This window comes from Cnephaeus nilssonii, assembly GCF_951640355.1.
Source record: "Cnephaeus nilssonii genome assembly, chromosome: 3".
Lineage (NCBI taxonomy): Eukaryota > Metazoa > Chordata > Mammalia > Chiroptera > Vespertilionidae > Cnephaeus > Cnephaeus nilssonii.
In genome coordinates this window covers 101983977-102005169 of record NC_137074.1, presented here as the reverse complement: position 1 = coordinate 102005169, position 21193 = coordinate 101983977, and the positions used below count along the sequence as shown (strand labels likewise).

The window sequence follows — 21193 nt, the reverse complement described above, 5'->3', positions numbered from 1 at the left end:
TGACCTGATGATTGCTTGAAATGCTTTTTATTCTTTCTTTATAGCTTTCTCTGCTGAAAAGAAGGAAACTAGGACTGGCTTATTCAGACTACCTGAAATTATGGGAAAGTGTAAAATCTGAGGCCAGAATATGTGGGGGGAGAGAGGTGGTCTCAGCTGGGCACTGCATTCAGGTCAATGCTTCATTCACTATAGTTCAGAGTTAAATAGAATAAAAAAGATAAAAGTACAGAGTAATGCGATGTAATTTTAAACCAAAAGGTTAATATTTTAAACTATGAAAGTACTCAGATATGCATGAGGTGAAATTTTTTAAGATGACTGCAACTACGTAAGGTCACATAAACCCATCTAATATTGATGCTGAATTGAAAAAAATAAAGGTAGACATTCTAGTACTGAGCCCCGGGTGTCACATTTGTGACCGTGAGTTTTATTGCAGCAGTGACAAAACTTCACATGCTAAGTGAGGTATGGAATTTTTTTCAAAACACTGGTTTACCTACTTACCAGTACTGTAAGTCCAGAATTCCATTTCCTTTCTCTATTCTTGCTTCTATCTTTCTTTTTTGTCACTCCTCTCCATGTTTTCAGCTTGCTGTCCATCTCCCTCCCTCCCACTCCCCTTTTCTATAAATACTTTATACTAGAATGAATGGTGGGGTGGGGGGGGGGCTGGGACTCAGAAACCCAGGTAATGTGGAGTCTGAAATGTCAGCACACGACCTGAATGCAGTGCCCAGCTGACCCATGATACTTTCTCTTGGTCATGTGGCTACTCCCACCATTGGATTTGCACCTCTGCTCCGTTTGCTAGTTCACGTGGTGCATTCTAACTCTGCACTGCACAGGAAACACGGGAGAGAGCTGCTGTCCCGGTCTTAGACACCCTTTGGGAAAGCCAAGTAATACAACTGTTGTTTTTCTTCCTTGGAACTCTTTGAAACTACCTTGTTCTTTATGGCAAGATGAGAGTTGCTTGTAGCCCCTCATCTCCCTTTACAAAATGGGGCTGTATCCCACCTCCTTCTTAAAATTACCACTGACCTCAGAGTTCTACATTCAACACACTTGACCTTTCTACAGTATGTGGTTTTGCTGACTATCGCTTTCTCCTTGAATCTCTTTTGCTCCTTGGTTTCCAGTACACCGGGCCTCCTGTTTCTTGTTTTAACCCACCAATCCCACCCCATCCCAGCCTCAGGCACCTCCCCCAGATCCTCTTGTCTCCTCTGTCCATGGGATTTGGGTAACATGGCCTCTGAAGTACCCAGCTCATTCCTTATTCTCTCCCGGTCTTAGAAAAATTTCCCCTGGCCTCAAATCTAGCCATGTCTTCAGAGCCCTGGATCAGTATTTTGTGCCCTTCTGTCCAGCTTTTGTCTGCTTGACCTCACTCTCTCACTGTGTTTCACATACAACATACCCAGACCCTGCGTCTTAGTCTTCTTTCTTCAGGATCCAGCACTTCACCCAAGCTAGTGATCTTCAGAGCAATGCCATTCAATTGGGGGCGGTTGGGATGGGGATTATGGACCCACTGAGAATACATGTTAATCACATCCAGTTAACATATAATCTCCTGTTCTCTAGGGGTCTTGGACTCAAAAAACTCTCTGAACATGTCACTGAGGCCCATGTCCGATTTTCCCTGGGCTGTTGCCTGCATAGATGGAAGACCTTTTCCGTTGATCTCCTGACCTCAGTGGCTGTTCTTCAACCCAGAATTATCCTATTGCTGACAAATTGACGTTCTGCTAGTGCAGCACAATAGAGGACGTAATGCTTCACTTCAGAAACCTTCAGTGGTTCTTAGAGAAATGTAGACAGCCACGCAACAGCAGGATTCTGCGCTCTGTCCCGGCTCATCGTCTAATTCTCACGCTGTAGCCTCAGACCCCCAAGGCCCCTCACGATCCAGCCACAGCACAATGTCCTCCTCGACCCGCGCCTTGCTCAGTATTGCTCTCTGCCCAGCACTGCTCCCTTTTGAGTGCTCGGTTTTCTCCTTTAAGGTTAAGCTCACATTTCCATTTTCTGTGAGCCCTTCCTCAGTTTCTCCATTTGCAGTCAGGTCCCCTTTCCTCTGAGCTCCTATGGTGAGTTAGTACAACTCTCCTACCGCTTACCACATTCGGGTTCACTATGGCCTGTGTGCCTGACCAGATCGCAGCTTCCACAGAGGCAGAGGGGTCTGAGCTCAAGTGCACGCTGAAGAATGACTGACCAGATGAACCCATGAATCTACTATTTGGGACTTTACTCCTTTCAGGAACTCTCAGTGCTGGAGGCCCCTGAAGTACTCATAGGGTCCCCATCGAACCTTTCATACCCCTGAGGTTGTTGAAGCTCATTTGTGTGGAGACCTCTTCCTCCCTCTGCAGGCGCCACCTCCTTGCCATTGTCACTGCTGGGCCCAATGTCAACCCTGGAGGCATGCAGCTTGTCCACCCTGCCAAGTGGGGGAGCAGAGCCTCTGCTTTGCTGGTGGGGGTCACAGGCACTGTGGACGAGGTACCTTTTACTTTGTCCTCAGACTTCTTTTCATTTCTCCCCTCAACAGGAGTCCTGTAACATCTATCTCATAGTGTTGCAGTGGAAGATAGCAAAGTAGTAATCCTTGTCAAGTGCAGAGCATGGTGCCAGCCACAACAAGTGTTCAGTAAACAAGCCACGCTGCCGGGTGAGGTCCTGGGAGGTTCTGGTAGCTTCTAGGTCAGCCTAATTACCTGGTGGCACCTGGGCTAGTTATGGCCCACACAGGCATACTGCACTGTTTTTGTGGGGTCAGAGAATATGGGGGTGGCTACGGAAATTTTGAAAATCATAGAAAACATAGGAGACTGGATTTATGAATTCTCTTGAGAACATTAGAAGATTTGAAATTATAAATATAATGTTTAAGAATATGAGTTTAGAGGCAAGAATCTGAATTAGAACTCTAGCCCTGCTCTTTATACGCTGGGTGATCCCATGCAGGTTGCTTAACCTCTGTTTCTCAACTTCTCTATCTCTAAAATGGAGATAATAATTTCACTTTATAGGCTTCCTGGTATTATTAAATGGGACAATGTAGTTAAAGCTCTTGGTACACCGTGAGTAGTAGGCAATGTGTGTAGCTTTTGTTGTCACTGATGCTGGTTTTACTACTGTTATTTCTACTAGTTAGCCACCCTGGACTCCAAATCCCTCCTGTGCCAGCAGTTGGCACTGGATAGTAGATGCCCCACAGTGGGGTATGGACTTCTAAGGTAGCCTAGTCCTTGCTATGGCCCGCCACCTTATATCTGCCCCACTCTCTCAATAACAATTTTGTGTTTCCTGTTGATAGATGCCTCTCTTGGACATGCTTGTTCAAGATGGCTGTGTGTAAATCAGTCTGTATGTAAGTATAACCTCAGGGAGCATTTATCTTAGTGGTTCTTCATGAGTGTCCCAATCCGTAGCATCAGTGTCCCTGGCAGCTCGTGCTCAGCCCTCACCCTTGAATCAGAAACTCGGGGGTGGGCCTAGCAGTGTCTTTTAAGAATCCCTCCAGCTGGTTCTGGTACCAACTAAAGTCTGAGGACTACTTTGGTTTGAACATAAGTGTTCTCTATTCATATTGTCTGTATTTGGTTTCATGTAAATTTTAAAATAGTGGGTTTTGTTTTGGGCACTTTAAGTGGTTTGTGAGTTCCACACGTCCCTTAGCTCTGCTCCTTGCGGTCTCCTAGCTATGCTCTCTGCTCCCTGACGTATTAGACCGGTGGGGAGTGGGTTCTTCCTCTGGAGCTTGTTCTGTTAAGAGTCATGTGAACTTTGACCTTTCAACTTGCTGGAGGAATGAGTTTACCTGGGGGTAATGGCCAGGCATTTTGAGAAAGAAAGTTATGGAAGAAGCTGCTTTTAAATGGATATGAAATACATGAAGTGATAGTTTTAATAAGACTGAATAATTCTTTTAAGATTCTGATTAATAACTTTACATTGGCCATCTAACTTCAGTGGTTTTGGAGTTCTCACTGCTTGTCTGCCTCCTTCTCTCTCATTTACAGTAAACTTTCTTGGTTTCTCAAGAATTCTTCTGTATGAGGCAATACCCTTTCACCCTCTGCCTGCCCCGGGATAGTCAGAAGACCTTTTCCAGTAATAACAGTTATATTTCACTTTTCACAAAAGTCCTTAATTGTGCTCTAAGCTCATACACTATATCAAAGCTCTTTTAAAAAAGAACCACACACACACAAAAACAAAAAAAAACAAAAAAAACCACCACTATCTTTTGTGTGTCATTAATGGCTGTGGTATAGCATCCCATTCTATAAGTATTCCAGAATTTAGTATTTTGATGCCAGTTTGGGAATTTGTTCCCAAATAGTTGCTTTGCATTTTGTATGATTTTAAGATGGCTCTACTATGCCTTTTCTCTAAGTTCTTGTTAGATTATTCTACACACCAGGTACTCCACTTTTGATTATGATGTTATTGCAATAGAATTAAATATTTGTGTTTATGGAGGACAGATTTGCTATTGAAACTTTATCTTGAAAGACCTTTGTAAAAACTGTATACATTATCTAGATGCAGTTTTTTATAATACTGTATTAGAGTCTACTCATGAATATGTAATGTATTCAGTAAAAGTACTGTGCATTTAGTGACATCACTAACAATTGCCGTGATCTAATTCTTTTATTTGAGAGAATGAAACTCAGACCTCAAGAGAACTTTGTAAAAGGAGAGTTTGGGATATTATAATAGACTGCAGTTACAAATTTTACTTATCCCAAACCAACAGTACATAGCTGGAGCATTTTGCCAATAGTTTCAAACTGATATGTCAATAGACATCAGTCCTCCAGCTATTCAGTCATCCTGCTTCCTTCATGAGCACTCAGTAGAGAACCCAAGAACAACCCCACTTCCCCAGCCCCTGTGTCCAAGCTGTAGGAACTCAACTGAAAAGAGCTTTCAATAAATGTTTTATCATCTTTTGATAATGAAAACATCAGTGAAAATGGACTTCCCTTTTGCTTTTCTAGTATCCTATCTAATAATAATAGACAAATATGCAAATTGACCATACCTCCGACACACCCACAAGCCACGCCCACCATCCAATCAGAGCGAGTATGCAAATTAACCCAAACCAAGATGGCTACAGCCACAGAGAGCAAGGTTTCCTAGGTAACAGAGGAAGCCAAGCTTTCTGCCAGCCGTTGCAGGCCTAAGCCTCCACTCAAGCTACAAAGTTTCAATTATAGAAGGTAAACAAATTCAAACAAATGGCGGCAGAATGGAGCTTGAGAGAGCAGGCCAGGGTTGCCGCCGGCAACAGGGGAAGCAAAGCTTTCCACACACCCTGGCCAGGCCCACCCGCTTAAGGCAACAAAGTTTCAATTATAACCCCAATACAAATGGTTGCCGGCCTCAGAGGGAGCACCAGGCTTGGCTCCGCTCCAGGCTACAAAGTTTCAATTGTAGAAGGAAAATAAATTCCAGATACCAGGGCCTCCACTTGCGTTGCCAGGGGGCATGGCCGGCCTGCAAACCACCACAGGCCCCTCGCTCAGGCCACCCCATGCCCCAAGGGTACCCCACCCTGATCAGGGACACCCTTCAGGGCAAACCAGCTGGCCCCCACCCCTGTACCAGGCCTCTATCCTATCTAATAAAAGAGTACTATGCAGATTGATCATCACTGCAACACACAATATAGCTGCCCCCATGTGGTCAAAGATACTGCCCCCATGTGGACACAAGATGGCCACCACAAGATGGCCAGCAGTAGAGGGCAGTTGGGAGGCACCTGGCCTGCAAGGGAGGGCAGTTGAGAGGGACCAAGCCTGCAAGGGAGAGCAGTTGGAGGTGATCAACCCTGCAGGAGAGGGCAGTTAGGGGTGACCAGGCCAGCAGAGGAGGGAAGTTGGGGGCAAACAGGCTGGCAGCAGAGTGGTTAGGGGGTGATCAGGCTGGCAGGCAGAAGCGGTTAGGGGCAATCAGGAAGGCAGGCAGGCAAGCAGTTGGGAGCCAGCAGTCCTGGATTGTGAGAGGCAGGCAGAAACGGTTAGGGGCAATCAGGAAGGCAGGCAGGCAAGCAGTTGGGAGCCAGCAGTCCTGGATTGTGAGAGGCAGGCAGAAACGGTTAGGGGCAATCAGGAAGGCAGGCAGGCAAGCAGTTGGGAGCCAGCAGTCCTGGATTGTGAGAGGGATGTCCGACTGCCCGGCCTAAACGGGCAGTCGGACATCCCTTGAGGAGTCCCAGATTGGAGAGGGTACAGGCTGGGCTGAGGGACAACCCCCCTCCGTGCACAAATTTCGTGCACCGGGCCTCTAGTGTAAAAATAAAGCCAGTCTGGTTTATTATCAAACCTTTATTGATTGCACAATGAGGCACAATCTCTGCTTCAGAAGTACAGGTAGCTTACTTACACAGTCGGTGCCTGCCTGCGGGAGGCGTCATCACAATGCAGTGGGAGAAGATTAGCTATTGAGGCATGACAGACAGGAGGGATTGGGTTTGAGATGGTGGCGGGAGGTTGGCCAGATCATATTTCATGGACTAGGTGATGGCAACGCAGGGAGGGATAAGAGTTTTCTTGGTGAGTCAGAGGTAAATTTACATGTGCAATGGCACAAGGGCCAAAAAGGAGCCTGGCATGTTCAGGTTTGTAAAAGAGTGTAACGTTCCAGGGATGGAAAAGCAGTGAGGTGATGAGGCCGGAGTGGTGGGCAGGTTCCAGGGCCTCAGTGCCCTTGAGGAAGAGGCCTGAGATTCACCAACCAATGATAACGCTGGAGCTGGAGGCACATTTATAGAGCGTGCACATTCTGTGCATTCTCTCTAGAAGTTTTAAGTTGGCATCTACAATACCAGATAACCATTTTGTAGTTTTTTTTGAACCACAAAGGTATTCAGGAAAAACATGTGGAGGTAAATAAGTACAAGTAGGGCACCATCCTTTGAAAAATATCCCAGTATGGATATTACTGGTTGTGGGTCAGCAGTTTCATCTATGAATGTACCAAGAATAGCATAATATTTTGATATATTCTATTTAAAACATTTGTAACCGAAGGTCTGTGGGAAGTATTGTGGGATTTACCAAGAAAAAATGACATTTTCTGTCTTCAAAACGCATTTTTCTTAGAGAATCCTAACCATCTTTGGGGGATGCAGTCAAGAGTACAGTGTACTGGTAAAGGGTCATATGCAATGAGGGCCCTAAAACATACCCCAACAGTTGGAGAAGCAATTATTTTTAACCAGAGTGGGAGGCAGGAGGATAGAGGTTGTTGCCCAGGAAGGCTTTGCTAACTAAGCACATTCAGCCACCATTAGGGATTTGCTGGGCAGAGGGAAAATTCTAAAGAAGAAGAACACAGTATTTTTGCTCTTGAATTGTATGCTCTTGGCATGTGAGCAAAGTGTTACAGCACAGTGTTTCGTGTGGCTTAAATATGGTGCCCGTGCCTCCTATGGTGAGTTAGAATAACATGGAAAAGGCTCTTTGTAACTGTAAGGAGCTCTCAGCTCCCCAGATGCTTCATATGTAGCATCCTTTCAACCCCGAGGTTTCAGCTTCACCAAAGGACTTTCAAGGTGGTTTTGTTTTTCTCCAAGTATCAACATTTTTGGAATACAGAGTCGGAGTGCTGTTTGAATTATGTGTATCAAACAATGTGAGAAAGTGTTATGGAGGGGAGGTTTTTTGGAATACACATTTATCCACAATACATCTTTTCCAAAATGTAAGTGAATGTTCTAGAAAAGATGACCTCTAGTGGCCACTTGCTTTCTGTTGCATTCTCTTAATGATACTTCATTCTGCTTATGAATACATCTATGTGGAATTAAATTTACATAATCCTTTCTGTACATCAGGATAATAAAATGTAAGAAAACGTTTATTTAAATCCTTTTTTATTGCTTAAATGTTATTTCCAAAGAAATTGTCTTTTGAAATCTAGTCCATAAATAGCAGTGAGCCATGATAAAGGCATTAGTTTAGGGTTATATTGTCCGTCTGACTGCTGTGATTGTCTTGGGCTGATGCTGTAATCTTTCTTCCTCTCCTGCACAATAACCTTCTTGTGAAATTTTTACATAAGAAAATATATATTAAGGGATCCATACAGATGTTTGTTGCTGCCAACAAGAGAGTTGTTTCTTTAGCTATATACAGTCGATGTTGCAGTCTACAGTCAGTCTTACTGTTGGTTTGACTGTGAGTATATGGAACTCTGGCAAAATGAAATGGAGCAAAACACAGAAAGAAGACAGCCACGACAATAAACACTTTACCTTCCAGCTTCCTGTTGTTTTTGCTATCCTTACTTTTCGACTTTCTGTAAGAATCATATACTTTTTTTGCAATCACCGCGTAAAACAGAAGCATTAAGGCAAAAACGGTCCAGAAAATGAACTGGGATATGTAATTCACCACTTGGTGCCACTTCAGCCCCAGAGGGCTCTTTAAGGAGGCACACTTTTTCACAGTAGACGGTGTCATCTTCTGGTTGCTTAAGATTATGTTTGGCAGAGAAATGAGGAACAAAAGGAACCAGACGAAGGTTGAGACTGTTTTTGCAAAAGCGGGTTTTTGTACAAAGAATTTTCCAAAAGGTCTGATGATCTTGAGGAATCTGTCGAAGGCGATGAGGCCCAGAAGAATGATGCCCACGTACATGGTCTCATAGAAGATGACGGCGGAGAAGCGACACACGAAGGCTCTGAGCTGCCAGGGTCCCAGGTGTGAGTCGGAGAGGATTTTAAAGGGAAGCATGAATGTCATTACCAAGTCGGCCACCAGAGTACTTTTGAGGTAGACGATGAAGGTGGAGGAGCTGGGAATGTGAATGAACACCCACAGGGCCAGAGTGTTCAGCGAGATGCTGGTGAGGAAAACGACGGTGTAGATGGCTGGGAACACCAGCTGTGCTATCCGCGTGTCCCTGGGGCACTGCTCAGACCCGTTGAAGCCCTTCGTCACCGTGGCATTCATGATTTCCAGTGTCAGCTGTTACACATAAACACATACAGACGCACAGTAACACAAAGCCTTTCATGATTTCAAAATACTGCTTTTAGAAAAAACAGACTTTAGGTTTGTGGCATATTAATACCTCTGTATTAACATTATCACATTCAATAGATTGGTGGAGAAGGCACAGCTTATTCAGGATTTTTGAAGTACACAATATGCTTTTGGTCCTTGTAACATTACCATTACTCTCGGCATTATGAAATCCAAGTAACAGGTCCTACCCAATTCGCAAGTGCTACTCTTGCTATGGCAGTAAAACAAAACCCCATTTAAGAGGTACTAATAGATGTCAGATCACTGTACATTATATAATTCCTTATGCTCCTAATCTACAGTTTGTAGAATGTTAACCCTAAAGCATTTCCCACCTTGCGTAGTCTACCCTTTATAAGGAAGCACACTTAAGATAAAAATTGAAGCTCACCTTTGTTTGGGAGGAGGCTCGCTCACTGTCTCCTGCTTGAGGCAGTCATTAGATCAGCCCCTGAAGAGCGAGTGAAGCAAGCCCTTCTGCTTTCTTAAACCCGCTTTCCTTCCTCATTTCACATGTGTAACGTGATCCATGGGAATCTCTTCACATTCAGACCTTTGGAGGGTTTTCTAATAAGAAGCCTCTTTTATTTCAAACAGGTGCTCTTCATCTACTATGACTTGCATAAATTAGTTGTCGTCTCTTTGTATTTTCCCATAGTGTAACTTTCCTGCAGCTTCATCTTGTTTACCTACTTGTTTAATGAAATTTTGGAGTGCCTCTTGTATATAGTAATGGGAGGCAGAAAGATAAAGAAAATAACCCCAAATTACAAAAAGTGTAATAGTTGACTCTAAAATCAGGTAGAATCATTATCTGCATCCTTCTAGACTGTTTTCCTCAGATGTTTGTGTTCAGTATGATGGCCTGTTTATTTCTATAAACATTTATCTTGGTCTTTCCATCTCTGAAAGAGAGAATGACATATTTGCTAAGACTTAAGGGCTAATAGACCCAGATTTTTGGAGTCGGAACCCCACACCCACCAATTGCTGTGTACTAGAATATGGACAGATGATCTGATGGCTCTGTGCTGCAGTGTCCCCCTCTGTGTGATGGGTTTAGTAATGGTGTATACCACCCTATCGTCTTGCTGAGGGGTGAAGTGAGGGCCTGGAATAGTGCGGGCTGAAAGATATTAGTCACTCACTGCCTTGGTGTAGGAATTATAGATTTAAATGGTGACATACTATCTCATTTACTAGAAAACCATTTTTGGAAATCTTTCCTGTATTTGATGTTATATGCGAAGTGCTATAGACATCAGGAATTTTATCCATCAATCAATCTTGGGCCAAGGTCTACAAATTTTTTTTTTTTAAGATCTCTTCAAGTTTGAAAGAGTAATTGCTGTTTTTTTTGTTTTTTTTTAAATATATATATATATTTGTATTGATTTCAGAGAGGAAGGGAGAAGGGGAGAGAGATAGAAACATCAATGATGAGAGAGAATTATTTATTGGTTGCTTCCTGCATACATCACACTGGGGATTGAGCCCGCAACTCGGGCATGTGCCCTGACCAGGAATCAAACCCGGGACCCTTCAGTCTGCAGGCCGATGCTCTATCCAATGAGCCACACTGGCCAGGCTAATTGCTGCTTTTGTATAGACAAAAATCTATAATACAAATGTTATCTTGCGAGATAGGTAAAGGGAAAGAGGAAATTTAGAGATCTTATGAGGGAATGTGGAGTTTCCATGGTGAGTTTCACTTCATATTTTGTGCTGCAAGTTTAACCACAGAGCTGGAGTAGACTGTCGGACTGATTGAGAATTTTTCTATGGCTTGGCTTGGGATTCTTAGAATAAAACTCCATAATCCACCAGAGGCAATGGGATGCCTGATAATTTTGCTTGGAACTAACGTATGGTGACACAGTTGAAAAAAATGTGTTTGACTCAAATTAATTCTTGGAAATATAGATTCTGATTTCATTAATGCAATGGAACATAATTTAAATATATCTTTTTGTTTGCTTTATTAGAGAGTAAAAACAAGCAAAACTTTTTAGTTTTATTTTTTAAGTAGAGGGATTTGACTTACATAATTAAGCGTACATTTCCTGATAGTGGTAAACCCATTGAAGGTTTGGAATAGTTTCAGTTTAAACAAGGGAAATGTTGAACTAATTCATTTCATCATGTAAAAACTGGAAATCACATTTTGGTCAAATTTCAAAATGCCAAAGTGTGGGAAACTTTCAAAAGGGGAACTCAAGTGATATCCATTTCTAAAATTACGGAAGTGTATTCTTTTAAATGGGTTGGTAGGTGTCAAAGTTTTTCATCATAGGAAATATTCCATAGGTCATTCATGCCTATGCGTTCTTGTGCTTAGTGTGTATTGGCTGTCTTTCTTTGTTCTCATCAGTTGCCCTGGCCCCTGGAGGAGGTATTTTGCCCTTGATAGTGTCTCTGAGAGGCTGCCCAGCAGAGCAGATATGAGCACTGCCTCAGGAGCCAGAGTGCCTGGGTTCATTTCCTAATTCTAACTCTTACTTTTCTTGTGACCCTGGGCAAGTTATTTATTCTCTCTATGAAACCATTTTCTCCTCTTTATATATGAAAATAAGAAATGGTGTCTGCTTTTTTGTGTTATTAAAGGGATACAATGGGTGAAAATTCACCCACTGTGGAGAATGAATCCTGTGACATGGTAGGTATTGGTATGTTTTTGGTTAAATAAAATTAAAAGAAAAGTGGAATATAATGTAGAACTGTGGGATAGCTCACGAAAGACCGGAGGGAAGAATCAAATCCTATATAATAAAGAGCTAATATACAAATGGTCATCATGCCCTCACTCCTGCATGCTGTAATGGCTCAGACACTCAACAATGGGGAGAGAGAAATGGGGACCAGCCAGGCACAAATGAGCTCATGAGAGAGGAATGGGGACCAGCCAGGCACAAATGAGCTCACGAGACAGGAATGGGGACCAGCCAGGCTGCAGCCCAGGAGAGGGACAAGCCTCACGCCCCGCAGTCTCAGGCGCCAGCGGCTATTCCTGTGCCTGTGGCCCAGGAGAGGGACAAGCTGCCCACCCCACGGTCCCGGGTGCCAGCACCTGCGCCTGCGGCCTGGGCAAAACCCACCGTCCATGGTCTCCTGCGGCTGCGGCCGGCCCGGGCAAAGCCAGCCGAGGTCCTGGGTGCCTGCGGCCAGCCAGAGGGAGGGAAGTCTGGGTCCCAGGTGCCTGCGACCAACTGGAGGAGGGAATCATGGGTCCCGGGTTTGGGGCAAGGCAGGGATGGTTAGGGGTGATCAGGCCCACAGGGGAGCAGTTAGGGGCAATCAGGCAGGCAAGCAGAGGTGGTTAGGGGCCATCAGGCAGGCAGAGGTGGTTAAGGGTCATCAGGCAGGCAGGCAGAGGGGTTAGGGGCATTCAGGCAGGCAGGCAGGCAGGCGAGCGGTTAGGAGGCAGCAAGGTGTTGTAGAATCCTTGTAGGATTGGGAGAGGCAGTCGGACATTCCCCGATGGATCCCATATTGGAGAGGGTGCAGGCTGGGCCGAGGGACCCCCGACCCCCTGTGCACAAATTTCATGCACCGGTCCTCTAGTCCTATATAATAAAAGGCTAATGTGCAAATTGTCCCCTTGGGAGTTCAACTGCTTGCTATGACGTGCACTGACAACCAGTGGGTGGCACGGAATGAAGGATGGCCTCAATCAGCCCTGATTGCCGGCCGGCCTAGGGACCCTACCCATGCATGAATTTCTTGCACCAGGCCTCTAGTAAGATACAAGTAAAGGTTCCAGAAATTAGGTGCCTGTCAAATGGAAATAAACTAAACATTTAAAATCCACCCAGCTGGTGTGGCTTAGTCAGGGCATATGCCCGGGTTGCAGACTTGACCCCTAGTAAGGGCATGCAGGAGGCAGCCGATCAATGATTCTCTCTCATCTTTGATGTTTCTATCTCCCTCTCCTTTCCTCTCTGAAATCAATAAAAATATATTTTAAAAAAGAAATAAAATAAAATCTTATTGGATTCAAAAGGGAATATAGTCAAAACTAATAAAATCACACTGGCTGTGCTGTTCTGTTGATAATATGATCTTATTTAATTCTTACATCAGAGATCGTCCCATTTTACAGATGAGAAAACAGAGGTGCGGAAGTTAAGCACTTCGCCCCAGATCATGCAACCCAGGCCAACTGTAAACCCACAGGCTGGCTCCAGGCCCCACTCTCAGAGCCTGCCTCACTCTCCTGGCTGTTAGAAGCCACAGATAAGGTGACCATGGAATTGTTTACCAAATTCTGGAGTTTTTGAGGTGGCATAACTGATTGATGAATGAGAAGAAACAATCAACTATAAAGTTAATGAACTTGTGAAACTTCTTGTCTTAAAGTGAGGTGTGAGGTTGAAAACATAAATTGGTTCAAAGCAGTATAATTAGGAGAAAATCAAAGAAGATAAAATAAAAGTTAGAAGCCTGCAAAATGGGAATAACTACATTTGTAGTCTTCTTTGGGATTTTCCTTTGGATCAGAGTTAACAGTTTAAAGGTTCCTGTTGACATGGTAACCAGTGCCATGTAAATAATATGTTAAAGATGAGGAAGTATTTACTTTTATTTGGAATGGAAGTCAAGATGGGAACTCCTGTACTAATAGAAGAACCTTTTACTTCCCATCAAGGTATACCATGGTACTTTCTCAGATTATATGAAATTGTTTTAAAAATTCCACACTGGATTAACTGAAAGTGGTAATAATAAGCTAAAATAAATTATGCAATTTCAAGTTAAATGTAGTAATCCTTGTCTATTATTAAATTCAATATTAGAAAGTCTGGACCTATGACTGGAAACTGGCAATTGATCCACAATATCTGAAACATATGAATATCCAGCTTCATATTTTTATTATAAAGTTTAAAGAATTCAAATATAGACATGTATATAGTAGTAATTGAAAGTTAATCCCCCTTACATATAATACCAATGGTTTAGAAATATGTATATGTACATATATATTTACATTTATTGATATATTGGATCTTTGTTTTGTTTTATGTCAGTACATGATGACTTCCCTAATATTTAAAAAAATGTTACACTATATAAAGTTATCTTAGTTTAGTTAATTTGTTGGGCATTTATTTTTTTCCATTTTTTCTCATATTAAAAAACAGTACTGTATCCCTCGCTGGTTTGGCTCAGTGGATAGAGCGTCAGCCTGTGGACTGAAGAGTCCTGGGTTCAATTCCAGTTAAGAGCATATGCCCAGGTTGCGGGCTTGAAACCCCAGTAGGGGGCGTGCACGAGGCAGCCGATCAATGATTCTTTCTCATCATTGATGTTTCTCTCTCTCTTTCCCTTCCTCTCTGAAATCAATAAAAATATATTTAAAAAAACAACAACACAGTACTTTAGAACATATACATACCCATATATTTTTGTGTATTTGTTGCAACATATTTTTTATAGGACGTTCCCTAGAAGTGGAATGCTGGATCAAACACTGCTTCAATATGTAGAATGGTATTTTCCAATAGCTTTCCAGAAAGATTGTACTGATTTGTAGTCTCACTGAATGGGATTCTACAACACCTTGCTTAAAAACTTGTAAATCAGTCCTAACAGGTTTGGCTCAGTGGATAGAGTGTCAGCCTACAGACTGAAGGGTCCCAGGTTCAATTGCAGTCAAGGGCATGGACCTTGGTTGCAGGCACATCCCCAGTAGGGGTTGTGCAGGAGGCAGCTGATTGATGTTTCTCTCTCATTGATGTTTCTAACCGTCTATCCCTCTCCCTTCCTCTCTGTAAAACATCAATAAAATCTATTTTAAAAACAACAACACACTTGTAAATCAATTCTAAAGTCATGGTGCAAAAAAGCCATGTCATTTTAGTATACTTATTTGATTATTAGTGATATATATGTATTTATATTATACTGTCCATTTGTATTTCTCCTGGAAATTGATTTTTCAAGCCCTTTCCCCATTTTTTTAAAACTCAGGCTGTCTCTTTTTACTTAGAGACTTGTAAGTGTGTTTCCACATGCTTAGTTCCCACTGGCATCATTGTAGTCCCGCTTTTGGGCATTCCCAGCCAGCAGGTCACCTAGATCAGCCACTAGACTGCAGTTGTTAACTGTGCAAAGCCACCGAAGCATCCTGGCGCTTGAAGACAGGGTGTGTGTTTTTGTTTTCTGTGTAGGGGTTTTCTTCTGCTTTTAAAGTTCGAGTCCAGGAGTTGTCAGTTTTCTAAAGAACTGGCCAGTAAATACTTTTGTGGCCATCTAGTCTCCAACACAACTACTTATCCCTGTTGGTACAGCGGGTAAAACCCCAGTGGGTGTGGCTGTGTTCTAATAAAACATTCTGGACACTGAAACTTGAATTTCATATAACTTTAATGCAGCATGAGCTTTTACCCTTCTTCTAACTTTTATCCCCACAAACATTTGAAATGTAAAAACCATTCTTAGGTCACGGGCTATACAAAAACCCACGACGTTTGCCACACCTGCTCTAGACCGTTTCTGTTAGGAACCACTGAGAAAAACTGCCAGTGACCAGCATGCAGTGCCTAGAGGCCTCAGACAAGACTACGTTTTGTCTCATTTTGGAACTTTTCAACTTCTGGACCTCAGTATACAAAATTTGGCTTCCCCTTTTTTAAAGTTATTATGAAATGTGGGAGGTATAATGTATATTAAAATTTCTAAGCTGAAAAAAAAATTTCTAAGCTGGAGATAGTGACATGTTCTATGTGTGATGAGCACCTCAAATACTGATCTCTTCGTCTGTCTTAAATGGATTCAGTTTGTTATAGGAATATACTAATATACTATCTAATATCTTTGCATAAAGACTTCCCAACAAAGTGTGATGTAGAGTTTAATGAAATTTTTCATATCTATATATATAAAAGGCTAATATGCGAAGTGCCCTTGGGAATTTGACTGGGAGAATGGGAGTTCAATCACTCACTGTGATGTGTACTGACCACCACGGGGTGGCGTGGAACATGGCGGGCGACCAGCAGTGGTGGTGGGGCCCTGAGGGAGAGAGGAAAGGAGGGGAGGGGGAACCATGCAGTGGCGGCACATGGGTGGTGAAGGAAGGAGGAGGTGGGGAGGTGGGGGGAACCGTGTGGTGGCGGCATGCCGGTGGCAAGGGAAGGAGGGGGGGAACTGTGCAGTGGTTTGCAGGTGGTGAGCAAAGGAAGAGGTGGGGAACCTGATTGGCCCTGATCACCGGCCAGGCCTACAGACCCTACCCATGCGTGAATTTCATGCACCAAGCCTCTAGTTATATATAAAAACATAAGTAGTTCCAAACACTTTCCTTTTTTTTTTCACAAAAGTACCGTCATATCTTTAGTGTTTCTTGTTTTCTTTTTGTTCTCTTGTAGAAATTGACCTCTCAGTGAATTAGTTTAGGCCAAAATGAAAGATTATGCAGGTTTTTGCCCACTCTGTAGTCTCTCAACACCTCACATGAACCTGGCACTGTGATGTGTCAGCTTTAATACATTCTCTACCCTCACTTGGGTGGGGTGAGGGGTGGCTCTGCTTTGTATTTTTCCCACACACAAATTAAGAAGGTCAGATAATGGAACTCACATTTCTCTTCCAGCTCAAATATCCTCGTAGTCTTACAGGATATGACATTAGAATGGATTGCATTAGTTTACAATGCAAAAATGGCTACTGCTGTTGCCCCTGCGGTACGTGAAATAGGCATCTGTTTGGATGCATGTCTCTGCATCTCTGCTGGCATCCAGTGCTCACTTGGAGCAGTGCAGGAGAAAGAAGTGTGGCTGCTGGAGAAGGGATACCATTCAGAGAATTAAATGAGTTCAAGTTTGTACTGAAATTTAGCTCAGCACAACTTGTGGAGAGGTTGGATAAAATCTATTATTATTGAAATTCAGTAAGCTTCCTTATACTACAACTAGAGGCCCGGTGCACAAATTTGTGCACCAGTGGGTTCCCTTGGCCTGGCCTGTGGGATTGGGCTGAAACCACCTCTCCGACATCCCCCAAGGTCTCCCAGATTGCAAGAGGTTGCAGGCCAGGCCGAGGGACTCCACTGGTGCATGATTGGGGCCAGGGAGGGACGCAGAAGGCTCCAGGTCATGTCCAGCCCATCTAACTCAGTCCCAATCTGCCAGACCCCAGCAGCAAGCTAACAACCAGTTGGAGCATCTGCCCCCTGGTGGTCAGTGCACATCATAGCAAGCAGTTGAGAGACCTTAGCATATCATTAGCATATTAGACTTTTATTATATAGGATTCAGCCTTTTAATTTCTTCTCATATTATATTTAGATATTGGAATCTATGCTTTCTGTTTGAGAATCACCTCTGAGGATTATATATAATTAAGATAAATGATGTCATAATTCCCAGTGTGTTGTATATTTTATTTATATTAAGAATAATGAACATGTCTTCTGTGGAATCAGACTACATTGAAGTCTGACCTGATTTCTCATTTACATATGAACTAATTGATATGAGATGTCACCTTCAGAAGATTTTCTCAATATTCTGTCTTAAAAGTCTTGGCAGCTAATCTTTATTAAATGGATTTGACATTTGAGGTAGGGGGAAGATAGGAAGTGAGTCATGGTATCTAATACCTTTGAACAAAGAATTTCTAACCAAGTGTGATTTAGAGTTTAATGTAAAATTTTTGTTATACACACAAATAACAAACAGGTAAATCCAAACATTTTGTTGTTGTTGTTAATCCTCCCCTAAGGATATTTTTTCTATTGATTTTTAGACTGAGTGGGAAGGAGGGGGAGAAGCAGAGAAAGAAATATCGAACCTGGGACTCTTCAGTGTGAGGTCCGGTGCCCCAAACACTGAACCAAACCAGCAAGGGCATAAATCCAACCATTTTAATCACTTTCCTGTTGATAGTTATACTGTACAAATGCTTAATTACATTTGTTTTTCTCACTATGGGAAATGTTTATTAACTTGTGTGTAGTCTCTTATAGCTAGTTAATAAAGATAAGTTAATGATGCTATTGTATTTACTAAAGTTGTCAAAATATTAGTAAAACTGATTTCTCTAGTGTGAAGGGAGTATTATGGTTTTTGTGTGTGTGTGTATTAGAATGTCTTATAAAAAGCCTCCTTATTTAATGGCTTCATTTGCTATATGTATTCTTTTTATTGGAAAAGTAGTTTTTAATCTTCTATCTTAATGAACATTAAAAAAATTCAGTCCAATCTATTAGCATTTCAATTAGTATAAATCCCTTAGGTCTTTGCTGATAATTATAAGTTAGTAGTTACTATTCTTTGTTGCCCCATTAAATTTTTATAATGATTATCGCAATAGGTCAGCTTTTGGTTAGGGGACTAGGATTGTATATACATCTAACTAGAGGTCCAATGCATGAAATTTGTGCAAGGGGCTCGGCCCTCGCAGCCCTGGCTTCGTCCAGAAGGTCATCCAGAAGGATGTCCGGAAGGATGTCCGGAGGTCATTCGGCTGCCCGGTCTAATTAGCATATTATGTTTTTATTATTATAGGTAAGTATAATTTTTGTTCACAAGATCTTATCAGATTTATCATTCTTCAGTTGATTATATAATAAGTTTACTAACATTGTGATCAATCATGTATTTAAAAAATTACAGTATCATTATATTGTTACCTATTTTGCCAAAACTCTACAATTCTTGAATTATGTATAGTTTTGCATGTCACATGGTGATTGGATACAGTTTGTTTTGCTCCACAGCTACATGTTAATTTAGTTTTCTACATTTTAAGATAGCTTTTAATACTGGAAAAGTAAATTAAAATTACTTTTGTAGTCTTCTGTTGTTCCAAGAGTCATTGTTACTCAGCTGCTTCTTAGTATTAATATTTTTACATAGTGTTTTCTTTTAGGAGTTCCAAACACTAATATTTCAATCTGGTTAACAGATTGAAATCTTACCTCCGTGTGTTTACATTGGAGTCTCTTCGCTTGGGTCCCTACCCCCTTTCCCCCTGTTTTCCTGGGGAGCAGATGTTGCAGAATTGGTGCACTTCAGCATAGTCATCAAGGAATTTTTGAAGGACTTGCAAAGGAAAAAGTAGATGAATGGGTCCAGGCATGCATTTAAGGAAGTTAACCAGAGCGTGCTCTCCTTCACATAGAACAGAGTATTCTCTGCAGAGCAGTTGAAGACATCCCGGGTCTGGCTCAGGGTGTAGGGAATCCGGGCAAAGTGGAAGGGAACAAAACAAATAAAAAATACAGCAATGATAATGAAAACTTTGATGTTCACCTTTTTCTTGTGAACTTTGCCAGTACCCCTTGTTCTTACGTATGACCTGTATAATTCTTTTGTAATGAGTGTATAACATACAATGACAATTAAAAAATTAATCCAGAAAATGACTTGACAGATATAATTGACTATTTCGTGCCAGACCAAACCAAACTCTGATTTGAGGAAAGAGCATTTCTTCACAGTCTTGTCTCTCGGCCTCCTGTTGGTTAGGATCATGTTAGGCAAAGAGAGTAAGAACATGAATGCCCAGATGACAACAGAGAGAATCTTAGCCCCCAGGAGATTGTTGGGGCTGGATGTTTTAAATGGCCTGGTGGTCTTCTGGTAGCGATCGATAGTTATCAGCCCTAGGAAGGAAATACTGATATACATTGTGAAGTAGAATATGACGGAGGTCACTTGGCACACGAATGTTCTCAGTGGTCCTGTTCCCAGTTTGGCATCACTGAGGATTTTGAATGGAAAAGTCAGAATCATGAGAAGATCGGAAATGACTGTGTTCTTAAGAAAAATAATAAAGTTGGATTTACTGTGGATTTGAAAGAAAATCCTCATTGCCAGGCTATTTGTGACAAGCCCCGTGAGAAACAGGACAGTGTAGAGGAGCGGGAAGAGGACCTGGGTGATGTGGTAGTCCCTGGTGCACAGGCTGCCATTCCCCGCGGGAGACGTGAGGTTGTCCATGGCCGCGTTCCCTCGGGTACCTGGAGGGGAGAGGCTGGTGGTTATTTTCAGTGCCAGTAGCTGATTTTGCTTTTGTCTCTGTGTAACTTTTCTGGGCAGCCTTCCTTAAACACTGAGGTTTCTAATTCTCTTTGTGGCAGCTAGTAAGAACAAAGAAAACAATCTCATGATATTTCGTCATATTCTACTTCTAGGAAAGTAAAATGGTCTGAATTATGTGAAGGTATGGATACTTTGTATTGCCTCTCTTAGAACATTTTTGATCTTAGGCAAAAACATCTGTATGCTTATATATGAAGTCTAGAAGAGCAACATTAGGGCTCTGCTTTGTTCTCAGGTTTCATTTCCATGCCTTTAAAAAGTTATTTTGTTTCTCTTCAGTCACTGTTTCTGCACCACCCTTATTCCTGGACTTCACTTACTCTAGTTGTACCATCAAAGCATTCTAAGAAGAAATAACTGATAATTGCCTATTATGATTAAATAAGTAAGATACTGAATCAGAAAGAAAAATGTCCTTTATAATTAAAGGATATTTCTTCCTCTATATTGCTGGCATCCATTAAAAAATCAGGCCCATAGGCACTCTTTCTTTAGCTTCAAATATATTGGTAGCTACAATAACAAAGCAAAACCATGTTCATGTCTGGTTCCATAGGTTATGATACCCCAACAAGCAGCTGTAAAGAAACCTAACATTTCACTTGAATATATTATCTGACATCTAAATTTTGAAATTTAAAGTGAGATTTGTAACATTTTTATTTCATCAAAGACAATGAAATTGACTGACTATAGAATATTATTCCTAAATATAAGATATGGTAATGTTGAAGTACAGATATCTAAATTTTTTAAAAACTTCCATATAAAATATTTAAATATGACAAATAAAGGTAGAACTAAATACCCCACATGTTAGTAGAATGAATTTTTTACATCCTTTAATTATTTAAAGTAAAACAAGATTCATTCACATTGTCACAATTATGGCTTCAGTTTTCAACACCTCCTCACCTCTCACCTATTTAACCTAAAACAAACCAAAAACAATATGTAATTGATACAAGATCACTGATTTTAACCTTCCTTGCTACCGCTATTTGCTTTGAGTTGTATATTCTTTGATAGTTTTGGAAATTCTACTTTGGGATTACTCATTTTGCATAGACTGTAATTTATTTA

General features: G+C 41.8%; 3 protein-coding genes across 11 annotated transcripts in view; 1 reads left to right on the top strand and 2 right to left on the bottom strand.

The window, feature by feature from the left end:
• Nucleotides 1–21193, top strand: part of MED12L (mediator complex subunit 12L) — a 420881-nt gene that overhangs the window by 293345 nt on the left and 106343 nt on the right. The window lies entirely within an intron of this gene.
• P2RY13 (purinergic receptor P2Y13) lies at nt 6989–9541 on the bottom strand. Of its 2 annotated transcripts, none has more exons than XM_079766922.1 (2): nt 9454–9541; nt 6989–9002 (listed from the first exon to the last, which is right to left on the bottom strand). In XM_079766922.1, the coding sequence occupies exon 2, from the start codon at nt 8985–8987 to the stop codon at nt 7986–7988; it is 1002 nt and encodes a 333-aa protein (XP_079623048.1). In that variant the 5' UTR covers nt 8988–9002; nt 9454–9541; the 3' UTR covers nt 6989–7985. The 2 variants fall into 2 exon arrangements, with proteins under 2 accessions (XP_079623048.1, XP_079623049.1); XM_079766923.1 differs by having other exon boundaries at nt 6989–9044; nt 9454–9503.
• P2RY12 (purinergic receptor P2Y12) overlaps nt 17649–21193 on the bottom strand; it is a 51063-nt gene continuing 47518 nt past the window's right edge. For both annotated transcript variants that reach the window (XM_079766921.1, XM_079766920.1), the window contains one exon: nt 17649–20028. In XM_079766921.1, the coding sequence (XP_079623047.1) occupies nt 18995–20008 (1014 nt within the window). In that variant the 5' untranslated portion in view covers nt 20009–20028 and the 3' untranslated portion in view covers nt 17649–18994. The remainder of the gene's footprint in view (nt 20029–21193) is intronic.